This window comes from Manihot esculenta, chromosome 2 (genome assembly GCF_001659605.2).
Source record: "Manihot esculenta cultivar AM560-2 chromosome 2, M.esculenta_v8, whole genome shotgun sequence".
Taxonomy (NCBI): Eukaryota; Viridiplantae; Streptophyta; class Magnoliopsida; order Malpighiales; family Euphorbiaceae; genus Manihot; species Manihot esculenta.
Window position 1 is genome coordinate 16862529 of NC_035162.2, and position 15177 is coordinate 16877705.

A 15177-nucleotide genomic window follows, 5' to 3' on the forward strand; every position below is an offset into this window, starting at 1 on the left:
TCAAATCCAACCACAGCCCAATACAACTCACAACTCAAAACACCTACGGCCCAAACCAACCAACCGAACCAGCCCACAACCGAGATGCAGCATCCACAGCATCATCGGACCGCCTCCCGCACCAAAGAACATATCCAAAAGATCAACCAACAAACAGTGGCACTACTATCTATTTGGGGTAGGTGTGAGCAGTATTCGATTCAAATTGAAAAAATCGATCGAATCGAATTGATTTAAAAATTTAGTTCGGTTTTTTATACATTTCAGTTCGATTCGCTTTTTAATTTTAGAAATTTTAGTTATTTTGATTCGGTTTGATTTTGATCAGAAAAAATCTGAAAAAATCGAACCGAACCGATTAGTGATAATAATATGTTTTTTCAATAATATAGAGAAATTAAATTATATAAAAATTAAAATATTTTAATTAAATTTTAAAATATTAAAAATAAAGTGTAAAAAATAAAAAAATTATTAAAAACGAAACCGATCAAACCGAATCGAATCGAATCGAATCAGATCAGTTCGATTCGATTTGATTTCTGACCAAAATCGATTCGATTCGATTTTTATAAATACTAAAATTTCGATTTTCGATTTATTCAGTTCGGTTCGGTTTTAAACCGAACCGACCGAATGCTCGGGGAGGTTGTGTTCTAATAGTAACTTTCATAAAACTTAATCTCAATCCTCCCCTAAACAAGAACAAAATTTTAGAGGTTGTCTTCTTTGAAGTCCTTAATTAAATAATAAACAGTATTTAATTCAATCCGTTAACTTCTGTTAACTTCTTAATTAAATAATAAATAGCATTTAATTCAATCCGTTTATTTCTGTCAGCAGAATTAAGTCCTAGTTTTCTGATAACAAATATGAACACTTGTAAGAAGAATCTGTGTGTATATGAGATCAAAACTGAATCAACTATTATATAAAAATTATAATAATTAAATTAAAATAATAATATCATTAATAATTTATAAAAAAATTAAAATTAATCTGTTTATTTAATAATTTATATTTATAAAATATTTTTAATAAGATAACTTTTTTTGTTATTTAATTTTAATTTAAAAAAATAAAATTTATTAATAAATTTATATATAAAAATCTTAATAAGAATATTAAGGCGTTAAAAATAATTTTTTATAATTTATTTTTTATTTAATTAAAAAAATATTTCTAAACACTAAAAATATAAAAAAATATTTTGCGTGAAACAAATAATAATTCAATTTATTACTTAATTATATTTGAAATTTCATTGATTAACTCTAAATTGCTATAAAGTAATAAAATTATTTTTACCTAACTTTATAAAAATATAAAGTTCGGTTAGTAAAATTTAAATATATTTAGTAATATATATAATTAATTTTTATTTTTTTAGTAAATTATTAATAATATAGCTATTTGTATTTTATTGTTATAATTTTTATAAATTTAAATATTTAATAAATTATAATTTAAATTTAAATATTCAATAAGTTAATTTTTATTAACATAGACTAAGTTTATATTAAACCTTTTATTTCAATGTAAACCAAAAAATATGTTCCCTTATTTTGAATTTCTACAATCAAGAATACTATCAGCGATGGATTTTTCCATCACGGATAGTTAAAAATCCGTCGCTAAAACTTTCAGCGACGGATTTTCAACGGATTCAAATCCATCGCTTAAAGTCAAGTCACTAATTTTTTTCCACGGATCAAAATTCCGTCGGAAACAGTAGTGACGGATTTCTGACGGATCTGAATTCTGTCGAATAAATTTGCGACGGCTTTTCTGACGTATAATTTCATCCAAAATTTTTACCCGTTGGAAATTTCAAATTCGTCTGATGAACAATCCGTCGCTAATTTATCAAAAATACGGAAAATTTTCATCAAAAATCCGTCGAAAATATTAACACATTTTAACAAATATTCTTATAAATCCGTCGTTAATCTATTAAAATTCGATCACAAAAAATAATTTTCTTCTTTTATTTAGATATTTCCTATATAATCAAATAATTTATAATTAAGAATCATATTTAATATAAATCACACATCATTCATAATAATTATAATTAATGTTCGTAATACTTAACAATATTCATAAAATTTAAAATAAATCCATAATATTTAACAATGTTCATAAAATTTAAAATAAATTCATAATACTTAACAATGATCATAAAATTTAAAATAAATCCATAATACTTAACAATATTTATAAAATTTAAAACTAATATATGAATTTGTTGAACCATCTGATAGAGAAGTAGAATCTGCAGTTGTGTTATGCGGTGAAGATTTTTTTTTGTTCTTCAATAATTTCATCTGGTCTTTTATTTACTTTTCTATCTGCACTCGCATTTGCTCTTGCATTTGCTCCATATCTTTTTTCATTTTGATCCGGTTTTGCTCTAATATTTGTTCAACCTCTAAAAAAAAACATAGTTTTAGAAGGTCCTTCAGGATGAGCTGATGTGTATGAGAAAGAGGTAGTTGGAGTTCCTGATTTTGCAATATCAGAAGATCCAAAACCATAAACCCTTCGTTTACTACTTCCAGAAATTTCAATCCACTTATTCAAATCAAAAGCAGACTGACTCCTACAATTGTCATTCACATTTTCAATAATGACACTCAAATAAGCTCCCTAAATAAAAAAAGAAAATATAATAAACATTTCATTAACCATACACAACTAATAATAACATAACAAATAAAAACATAATGTGATAATAATAAATAAGCAAAAAATAACTTACATCAACTCGTCGTGATTTTCCATCAATGAAAACAATTTGACTCCATTTTTTTGTGAGTTATACGAAATAGTTCAAGTTGAGTTGGTTGCCTACCTAACTTCTTTGCCTACAAAAAAGAAATAATCACATAACACAAGATGCACGAATAATTTCTAACCATCTATATAAAAACAGAATTGTATAAATAAAAGTAAGAAATAAAAGAGTTATACCAATCTATTCTCATGAACCTCCAGTTTTATTGAATCACCAGAGTGTTTCGTAATAATCTCATCTTTTTCTACGTTTCTATTTGCTTTGGCGACGATCGACAACTGCAGCGGCGGTGAGTGTCAACAGTGGTGGTGGCTCCAGCAATGGTGACACAGCCCCTGCAGCAGGAACAACGACGGTGAGGCGACAGCAACGCGCGACAGCCATGGGAACAGCAGCGGCGGCGGCGGTAGTGAGTGGCAACGGCGGTGGCAGCTCCAGCAATGGCAACACAGCTGCGGCAGCAGGAAAAGCAGCAGCAACAGCGACGACGAGGGGACGTCAGCGCGCGACAGCCACGGGAACAGCGACGGCTTCGGCGGCGACAGTGGCAAGAAGAAGGATGTGGCGCTGAGAAGAAGAGAGGAGAGAAAAAGGGTGGCTGAAATCAAAAGAGAGGATAAAAGAGAAGATTAGGGTTTTTTTTATATTGTTTGCATTTTCTTATGGATTAGTGACGGAATAAATTCCGTCGCTTAAAATTCCATCGCAAATCCGTTAGAAATATAAAATAAAATATTCGTCACTAATTTTTTTTCCTACAAAAGTAATTTTCGTCGCTAAATCCATCGCTGATAGTCCATTTTTTGTGGTGATGTAAATTTAGAAACAAATCTCTCGATTAAAAAAATATTGAATTAATATTATAATAATAAAATAAATTATTATTAAAATTCAATATAAAGTGAAATTAGATATAAATATTCTAAACATGTTCATCAAATTAAAAATATAGTACTTTTATTAAATATCTTACTATTTTCTCTTTTATTTTGAATTTTTTTGAAAAAATTACTTGGTAACTTATTTTTTTTTCTTTTGCTATACTTCAAATTTTATTTTTATTAATACATATATTTTACATAAGAATTTTTTTAGAAAAAATTACTATTCAATTTTTGAAATACAAAGAAAAAATATTAGTTAGTTCTTTGATTTTGAAAAATGTATTAAAATATTTTTAACGTTTTAAAAAATTTACTAATTAGTCTTTTTGTTAATTTTATCATTAAATATTTTACTATTTAGTCTTTATAATTTTGAAAAACTTATTAGTTGATCCTTCATATTTTGAAAAAATTTACTAATTAATCCCTCATATCAGAGGTATTTTAGACTTTTTTGTCATATTTAATAGCTAAAAGTAACGAAAAGATTAATTAGTAAATTTTTTAAAATATTTAAAATATTTTTCAAAATAAAAGAAAAATCAATAAGTAAGTTTTTGTATATTATAAGAACTAAATAATAATTTGTTTACTTGTATATAAAATTTTTGAGATGCATATTTATATTTGATATTCATAATAGTATCATCCAATACCCATGTCAAATAGATGTGTGTAATTAATTGATTAATAATTTTATCATGTAAAGTTTATTGAAATAAATAACAAAATATAAAGTTTTAATTATTTTTAAATAAGTTCAAGATTTTTTTACAATTATTTTTTTAATTACCTAATTAAATTTTTAGTTTTGTAACTCAATTTTTTAAAATTAACAGGATTTACTAATATAAATTGCAAAATAAAAAAATAAATAAACCAAAATAAAATAATGAAAATAATATCGTCTTTCATCCATTATAAATTTATACTAACTTCATTACTTGAGTTTTTTTTTTGTTTGAGTAAAAAGAAAAAAAAGGTAGCATCTTAAATTTCTGTATCATTAATTTAAATTTATTTACATATAAAAAGTATAACTGCAATGAATTTAAATTTTAGATTTTTTTAAGTTATAATAAATTATAAATAATCATTAGATTTTTATGTTAAAAGATAGAAAATCGTTTTCTTTTTCATTTTAATAACCTCATTAATTAATAATTTTTCAAGAAATTAGAAAAATAAATCAACTTTCCAATTTTTTTAATATTAAGTTAGATTTTTTTATATAATTAATTTGCATTTGTAAAATTAATTATTAAAAAATACTAAAAATTCCTATACTTAAAAATTTAATTAGTTCAATTAAAATAAAGAAAAATAAGTGAAAATTCAAACACTCAACATTTCTAATTTCTCTAATGTTAATAAGGCACTAATAAGTTGTTATATGTTTGATTCAAAAAAAAAAAGTTGTTATATGTTTTATTCAAAAGAATTATTATAGTTTAATTTAAATCTCAAAGTTATAAATAAATAAAAAAAATATTTATTTTTTTTTTCATTTAACCTCAAAAAAATTAAAAACAAATAAAAAATAAACTTTTTTTAATTTCTCAAACATTAATTTAGATTTATTTATTATTGATAGATATAAATGCATTTAATTTAAATTTAGCTTTTCAAAGTTATAATTAATTATAAATAAATAGTAATAACCTTTAAATTTAAAACTTCCATTGCTCCAATCAAATTGAAGAAAAATAAATGAAAATTTTAAAAATTACTAAAAGTAGAAAAATAAAATGTTAAATAAAGAGGGTATCACTTTCTTTTTTTATACTTAAAAGCTTAATTAGTTCAATTAAAATGAAGAAAAATAAGTGAAGATTCAAACATTTCTAATTTCTCTAATGTTAATAACATATTAATAAGTTGTTATATATGTAATGAGTTTAAATTTAAAATTTTAAAATTATAAACATTTAATAATACTAGGGTGAGTAGTATTCGGTTCAAATCGAAAAAATCGATCGAACTGAATAAATTTGAAAATTCAATTCGGCTTTTTATTCATTTCAGTTCGGTTTGATTTTTAATTTCAAAAATTTCAATTATTTCGATTTGGTTTAATTTTAATAAAAAAAATTAAAAAAATCGAACCGAACCGATTAGTGATAATAGTACATTATTTTCAATAATATAGAGAAATTAGATCATATTAAGATTAAAATATTCTAATTAAATTTTAAAATACAAAAATAAAGTGTAAAAAATAAAAAATTTATTAAAAATTTAAATAAATCAAACTGAATTGAATCGAATTGAATCAAATCAATCTGATTCAATTCGATTTTTGATCAAAATTGATTTGATTTTCATAAATACCAAAATTTTAATTTTCCGTTTATTCAATTCGGTTCAGTTTTGAAGCGAAATGATTGAATGGTCACCCTAAATAATACAAATATTTATCAATTTTTTGTAAGTAAAAAATTTATATTTAAATTTTAATTATATATATATATTAAAATCTAAATAATTGAGAGTTTTTTTTATTATTATTATTCACAAGTGAGTTTTCCACTTATTTATGTGTAGAATCTATTACTATTACATTTCCATTTCCTACATACTAAGCCGTACAACATCATGGACAAAATGTAATAAGGTAATTAGCTCCATCACACGTAAATGTGCTACTTTTATCGTCAAAAGCATAACTATAAGCTTGAGGACACAGGCTCTTGAAAAATTTTGAATAACTTGTCGGAGGACACTTTTCCGGCGAATTATAATCACCGGTGCAACAATATTGCGGCTGACCAAAAGCTAAGCAAGCACTCTTGCAAGCAACGACAGCTCCATTTGCCCCCTTGACAGCCAGTTCCGGCAGACAAACAGCGTTGATATCGCTTGGGCAACTCGTGCTACTGCACGCAGGATTCCCTTGTGGGCTTATCGAAAGAGGCAAATTAAAGCCGTCAACAAGGCTAACATCAAAGAAATCTTTTCCACCAGGAGCTGCTATGGTGAACTCTGCAAGAGAAGCTGGTGGGATTGCACCACCAATACACTGGACCTGACCAGAACCGCAGTCAGCAGTGGCGCATGTGAACTTGCCGCTAGGGTCTGTGGTGCAACCAGATCGAGCCCATACACGGCCACTCCATGGAGGAGTGACTTGTAGAGGCAATGCTGCTTTGCTGGCTAACTCGAAACCAGTTGAGGACAACCGAGTTCCGCTACCTGTTAAGGTTGCCGGCCATATAGTGTAAGGACAATTGTTCGTGATGGTAAAGGTGGCGGCGCGAGCATCTGCATGCAAATAAAGAAGAGAACTTACGTTAATCATAGACAGTGTATACAGTAAAATTATTAAAATATCTGTATAAAGAAGAAAATAATGTAAAAATTAAAGAAAAGGATGATTGTTTTTACTTGTGAAGAAGAGGACAGCCAAGGGAAGAACAAACGATATTGCTGTAATCTCCATGACTGATCGAGAATGCTATGATTGATTTCTGAAGGGAGAATGTGTGAATGAGTTGTTAAATAATTAATATATAGGCCAAACCATTGTGCCAAATTTGGAAAAACAGAGCGATTAGATTAGCAAAATCAAATTAATTTGGCAAGTTGTTTTCGTTTCCATATAATCTAGGATGTGAACAGGGTAACGCTAGGGCAGCAAGGGTCTGATTTTGGATTGATTTCAAACCGGAATTGAACCATATTGATTTGGTTCTAAATTGATTTTTTATTTTAATTTTTAACAACTTTCTTACCCATTTTTAATGTAATATATTTCAAACATTTTAGCTAAATAATTAATGAATGTATAATTTAGTTGTTAATATATAATTAAAATTTATAATAGAAATATGAAACAATAAATACAAGGAAAACAGAATAAAAATTTTTTACACAAGTAAAAAATAAAATAACTGAATAATATTGATTGGAATTAAAAAAAAGCAAATGAATATTAAGATAATAAAATAATTATGAATTTTTAAGTAAAGCAAGTAAAATTATAGGGTTTTGATTTTAAGTAGTATTTTGATATTTGATTAAGAGAAGTAAAAACAAGATGCATTAGGAATTTTAATTCAATTACCCTTTGTTTGGTATTTTTTATTTTGTAAAAAATAAATTCTTGCAAAATCATATAAGAATTTAATTTTTTTTAAATAAAATTTTTTTTAGTTAAAAAAAGGGAAAATTACTTTTTAGTCCCTGAGGTTTAACGTAATTAACACTTCTGTCCCTCTATTTTGGCAACCCAACACTTAAGTCCCTCACTTTCTCTTCCGTCCAAATTCGTATTCCTTCCGTCCATTTAAACCGTTTGGTCAAAGAGTCAAAAGTGAGATGTGATGATTTTTTCCAAAAATACCCTTCTTTCAATGTGAAATTCCAGAAGAAGAAGAAGAAGAAGAAGAAGAAGAAGAAGAAGAAGAAGAAGAAGAAGAAGAAGAAGAAGAAGAAGAAGAAGAGGGTTAATTTTGTCAATTCACGTGTCCCAAACGGCTATTTTGGACGGAAGGACTACGAATTTGGACGGAAGAGAAAGTGAGGGACTTAAGTGTTGGGTCGCCAAAATAAAGGGACAGAAGTGTTAATTATGTTAAACCTCAGAGACTACAAAGTAATTTTTCCTAAAAAAAATTAAATTCTTTCGTTTCAATAAAGAGAATTGTTATGATTAATGTTATAGTTATACTTTAATTATCTAAAATTAAAAGATTATGATATAAACATATAATTTATAAAAAGTTTTAAATTATTTTATCTGATATATTAAAAATATAAAAAAAATTGATGGGCTGAAATCATAAAAATAATCTATTTAAATTTAATAAATATAAATTGCATACCTATTTACCCGTTCAACAACTAAAAAATAAACGATAAAAGAAAAAAAAGTTTTAATGATGATTGGATTAAAGTAAAAAGATAATTTAAAAAAGTAATAAATAAAAAAAATAAATCAATCCAAATAAATTATAGTAGAAGATTATGATCTATTTTAATTTTAAAAATTAATTATAAAAATAAAAATATTTTTATTCATTTTATACGCTATACATCAGTTCTAGTTATAAAAATGCTTTATAAAACCAATATCTTTTAGAGCTTAAATTAATTAAAAAATATTTGATAATTAATTCTAGTTAATAAATAATATAAAAAGATATTTATTGAATTTAATTTATCAATCGTTTTAATAATTAAATAGATCCAATTCTAACCAACAAATTAAATGACGTTATAGTTCAAACTATATTGAATTTAATTTATCAATCATTTTAATAATTAAAGAGATCCAATTCTAATCAATAAATTAAATAACGTTATAAATCATGCAATTACTTAGTGAATTACACTAATTATTACTTTTTTTGAATAATTCAAGTAATTATGAATTTCAAACATTCAAATTAACAATATATTATTTTAAAAATATGAACAACAAACCCTATAATAAAACAATAATAATAATACAAAAAATTAAAATTATATAAATATTAAAAAAATAAATAATAAATAATAATGGTTGTATCTCACAATTTATGAAAAAACTAAAATTTCAATCTATCTTCAAGCAGAACTAAAGAGTTTAACCTATACATACCTGTAAGGAAGTACACAAGAAAAAAAAAGAAATCAACCGAAGAGAAAAATGATTTGCGACTATTGCTCTAGCAAGAATTTATAACAGCTGAACCCTAACAAAATCCTTACCAAATTTTTCTAAATATTTTGATTTTAATTGTTTTAACGAGAGATTTTTTTAATTTATTTCTTTGAGAAGAGATTCTTTAATTGATTGAGGAAATTATGCCGCATTTAAAGGGGAGAATATCGTATGAGATTACACAGTTTTAAATGAGATCTGATATTTCTTTTAAATCTTGAGTCAATTAAGATTTCACAATTTTAAATGAGATCTGATTTTTCTTTTAAATTTTAAGTCAATTGAGATTCCGTAGTTTTAAATGATATCTGATTTTTTTTTTAAAATTTTGAATCAATCACATTCCTGTCTATGTCTGGTGCGAATTGTTAGTTTGCCAAAAAGTTTGGGCAAGTATTTGCTCCAATATTAACGGGATTATTATCAGTTTCGGTTAGAGATTATAGACAAATTTTATTTCTATAAAACAGATCAGCCGATAGATTTGTCCAAATTATTGATAAGTCTTATTTAATAATTTTCTCACTGTTTTTATTAAATCAGTCATTCATATGATTTTTTATGAAAAAATATAAGAAAGTATAAAATTAATCAAAAAACACTTAAATCAGTGCAAAAAATAAAGCCGTATGTTTGTTAAAATTATATTTAAAAAATATAGAAAAATTAGAAAATAATATGTATTTATAGTATATGATTGAGATGAAATGGAATTACAGATTTGGACAGTAAAGAGTTTTAAGAATTGGAGGTCTATTCAGTCATGAAAAATAGCGTAATTTTCAGAAAAAAAAAAATTATGTGAAAGGTAGATTTCCATATTCACACATACTAATCTAAATAAAGGAATCAATTAGTTTTCCCTTTTCAAAATTTATCATATAATAAGAGAATAAAAATAATTAGCTTGTTTGACCTGTGTTGCACGTTATTTAAATATGTGTTGTATGTTATATGTATTTATAATTTTATTTTATTTTTTTATATTTTTATTAAATTTTATAAATAATAAATTATTTCTCTAATATATTATTTTTTATAGTATTAATTTTATCATTCAAAAAATAATTAAAAGAGTATTATTTTTTAAAGAATAATTGAATAATATAACCTAAAAGTTTAGGATAATTCATATTTATATATAATTCTCTAAATTTTAGACAGTAAAATCAGACTTTTTTAATTTGCTACGATTGTAATTAAAAAAACTAAATTGAATTTATATAATTAATAGTAAATTATAATATAATCCCCAAATTCTATTTGAATAATAAATAATCCTTAAATATATATTTTTATTACAATAATATTATTTTTATTAATCTCATTATTCACTCTTTATTTTTACTTTTATAATATTATAAGAAATATTAATAAAAATTTTAAATATAAAAAAATAAAACTTCACAATTTAAAATATGTAATATTTCATTTCATTTAAAATATTATTGATAGAAAATAAAGTTTTTTAAATATAAATAATATACATATAATAATTTATAATATTAAGTATAAACATTGAGTGAAATATTTTAATATATATTATTATGTTTTATATAATAGAAATTTATTTGTAATAAATATTTATTTAATATAATATATTTTATATTGTATAAAATAAATAAAAAATATTTAATTTTAATATAAAATTTAAATTAAAAAATTATATATTTTATTAAAAATATAAAACTTTAAAGACTATATGATAATTTAGTATTAATTTATATAAATTTAATTTAGTCTCCTTAACTATAATTGTAATAAATTAAAAATATTTGATTTTACTATTTAAAATTTAAAGTATTGAATATATACGGGAATTAGTGTAAATATTTGATTTTTTTATTAATATATTTTTAATAATTATAATTTTTTAATATAATATTTGAATTAATTATCTATATTAATATTTAATAATTTTTGTTGACATTAACTAATAATAATAATTTAAACTTATTATCGATTGACATTTATTAATCCAATAATTTTTTTACATAGTAATAGATAAAATATTTTATTTAATACTCCTCCATCCCATATTTTTATTCATTTTATTTTTTATATATATTAATAAATATAATTTTTTTTATTAACTTTTCAACTATATTCATCTTAAATATATTAAATTTTATTAAATATTAAAAAATATTTTAAAAAATTTCTTAAAAATAATTTACACTTGTAACAGCCCGACCCTTCTCGCACGGCACTGTTACCGCTCACGGCCCAGGGCTATCCCTCGCCTGGCCTCTTGCCACCTCGGGCTTTCCACTGGCGTCGTGAGCAGCTCTTAACATCCCTTCACCCTCACGGGTTCCGGGCAGGATTTGTCCCTCGGGGGAGCCATTACGGCCCGCCCTAGCCCGAGTGGATTTGGCCCAATTCCTTCCTCTGGGAATTAGGTCGCCTCCCCCACTGCTCGAACCCTTGACCTCCCACTTTAAGGGAATAGTCTGGTGAGAGTGAGTACCAATTGTTCAATTAAATGATCTTTTTCATGATTATCTAATATTTGAATATTTTATCTTAATAATCCTTATCTAAAAATTTAAATCTTGTAGTGTTTATGTATACACTAAGTTTTTTTTATTTTTTATTAACTTTTAAACTCACGAAAAAAGCTAAAAATAAATGAAAAATACTGACAATAAGAATTTTGCTAGTAATTTCTAACAACTTATCAACATTTTTGGAAAAAAAAATCTAAAAAAATTTTGCAATAATATATTTAACGATGAATTACTTTTTTATTGTGAAATATAAGTATTTTTTTAATTAGAAACTTATTCTTTTAATTAAAATATGATTGTCACTTTTTTTTTTAGTAATATTTGTTATTTCTTTTTAATTATGGGGAACTTTAAATAGTAACATTTTAATAGCTGTAATATTCATTTGTCAAGTAAAATGAAGCAGTTTGATTCTAATGGCTGCCTCTTTATGAGCCTATGGATTTCAACAATCATGTTCATATTACTCCTTTTTCATTCTTCACATTTGATCAATTCATTTGATTGTCCTTATTTATATTGATGATCTAGTTATCGTAGAAAATGATCTTTCTGCTGTACAAAAATTCAAGGAGTACTTGACCTGCTGTTTCCATATGAAAAACTTAGGAAAATTGAAATTATTCTTGGGGCTCGAGGTAGCCCGAACCGTAGAAAGTCTTTTTCTTTGTTAGCATAGGTACGCCTTAGATGTGATTTCTAACGTCGGATAGTTGGGTTCTTGGTAGTTTGTTATCAAATTTTCAGTGAATCTTGATAGTTTGTTATCAAATTTTTGGTGAAGTGGTGAGGAGAAAGTTAAGAAAATATATTAGGTTAGTTGGCAGAACTCCTATCAATTAAAGTTATAAGGTGGGGTAGGATTTAAGATTTTGAAAATTTCTAACCTTACGTGTATGGAAATCAGTATTGGAGACTTCTCTATAATCCATCTCGCTTATGGGTAATGGTTTTAAAATGATTATATTTTCTGGGATCTTTTTTTTTAGCAGGTTGGTCACAGGCACTGTAGCTCATGGATTTAGCGAAGTCTATTGGCCGGTAGAAACATTCTTTAGTTGGAAACTAGGATGAATATTGGGAATGGTTAGAGTACTTCCATTTGATTAGGTTCATAGTTAACCTAGTTAGATAACTTTAAATTGACTAGTCCTAACTCATCCATTTTGCATTAATAGGGTGGCGGATTTAATTGATTATAGTAGTTTGGACTAAAATCATCATGTGGTGAAATGGCTATACACTCATCAACAAGTTATGGCTATTTTCTCTATCCTGGTAGCCCTTATTAGTACGCTAAATTCTCTTGTTTAGCACTATGTACATAATGGTTAACACAATGTAGTCCGATTATAGAAAGTTCATGTGTAGTTTATCTACTCAACAAGTGATATCTACACCCTTATCTACCTTTAGTATACACCCAAATATGTGAAAGTGCTTATGATCTCTTTAAGTCCTCAAAATTTGAAAATTTCCTATAATAACTTTCCATAATGTGTTACTAGTCTCTAGTAATTTGGTTTCCGAGGTGTCTTGCTTCCTCTTGTGTCACTTTTTGACCTTGAACTTCTTGAGTTGAGTTACGGTGAGTTTCGTAGCCTTGTAGCTCCTTGAGTTGAGCTTGGTTGGAACTTGGTGGTAAGTTTGACTTAGTCTTAGGGGAAAGCTAAGTGCCACATGTAGACTTGGAATTGGCACAATTTTGGATGACTAATGCTCCATTTGTTAATCTTTGTTTAAAACCTTATAGCATGTTTTTTTTAGTACTTCATGCCCAAGCAGTCTGACTCATTGGTCTCTGTGTTTGTAAACATGATCCTGTGGGCTTTCTTAGTTTCATAATATGGTGGAGAATCTTAGTAAAAAGGTTTCAGATGGATATAGAAGGCCTTCTGTTATTGATCCTAGTTATACTTATCTTATGATATATCTACAAAAAAAAGAAATAAATATATTTTTGAGTTTGTACAACTAGATCCAATCAATATATCACGTATAAAGTGGTGTCTTTGTTGCTTCTCTTTTTCAGCTATATAGATCTTATTAAGCTAAAGCTTCCTTAAAAAGCATATGAAGCTTAATTGTGATTTGGTGTGAATGAATTAGTTTTCACCAAATGCTATTATTATGGTGGCTAAAGATAGTACAAAAAAAAATTATATGATATTGCTATACAAGTTTATTATTCCTCTTATATAGGAGGCACGTGCTATGTTGGCAGTGGTGAGATTTGCATATGATATAAGCTTTCGGTCTATTGAATGTGAACTAATTCTGCTGCTATGTATGCTGCTCTTCGCAATATATTGTCTGTAAAATTATAGGAAAATTAGAGTTTCAATTATAACTATTTTCGATAATTGCTCTTGACTTTCATATATTTCATTTTAGTATATTTTTTATTAGATAAATATTGTTGCAGATATGATTATTAAGATTTGCTTGAGAGACTTATACTGATTGATGACAATATCAATCAGTGAATTTACATTTCTTACATGATAAAATTTAATTGCAAGAAATAGCCAAATGCTGATTTACACGAAAAAGAAAAAAATGATATCTTTTTTTTTTTTACCAGTAAGAAATTGAATTGCAAGAAGCAAAGTTTATAACATGAATTGAAGAAAAAATAAACTACAATATAATCAATATGATGATAACAATCCATAGAAGAAAAATTTAGTCACATTATCAGTTTAATAATTAATTACACGTCAAATATATTTATAAAATATTTAATGAATGTGAAGCAATTTGTACTATAAAAACTATCTATATACAATTTTTCATAAAATAGAATTGTATGGATATCAAGAGTATTGTACAAAATAACTTTTTTTTATGCTCAATATATTCGGTGCTCTTCCATAGTGACATATGAACAATTAGGGAGGTAAACGGGTAGGGTATTCGCGAAAATTAAACTATCGAACCCGAACCCGAACTCGATTTATATTAATAATATTCGAAATCGTTCCGAATCCGATTAAAAATTAATTTAAACTATTCGAATTCGTTCCAAATCCGATTATTATTATCCGAATAAAATCCGAACATGTTTAATCTTATATATTTTAATTAATAATTTATATAAAAATATTTTTTATTAATAATTTTTATTTAAAAAATCTAATATTTCTAAAGAATATTTAAATTTAAATTTTTAAATAAAAATATATAAAAAATTTATAAATATTATTGTAAAATATATTTTTTATATTAAATTAATTATTTATATACGGATTCGGATAAAGAGTCCTGTATATAAAACTCAAATTCGATTCGAACCCGCAATAGGTATTATTTTTAAAACTCAAACCTATTTATTTTAACTTA

General features: G+C 25.3%; 1 protein-coding gene across 1 annotated transcript; it reads right to left on the reverse strand.

The window, feature by feature from the left end:
* Positions 1-6274: 6274 nt before the first annotated feature.
* Positions 6275-7120, reverse strand: LOC110609924 (thaumatin-like protein 1a). Its single transcript, XM_021749766.1, has 2 exons — positions 7066-7120; positions 6275-6942 (listed from the first exon to the last, which is right to left on the reverse strand). Exons 1-2 carry the CDS (start codon positions 7118-7120, stop codon positions 6275-6277), a joined length of 723 nt encoding a protein of 240 aa, XP_021605458.1.
* Between the last annotated feature and the right edge of the window lie 8057 nt (positions 7121-15177).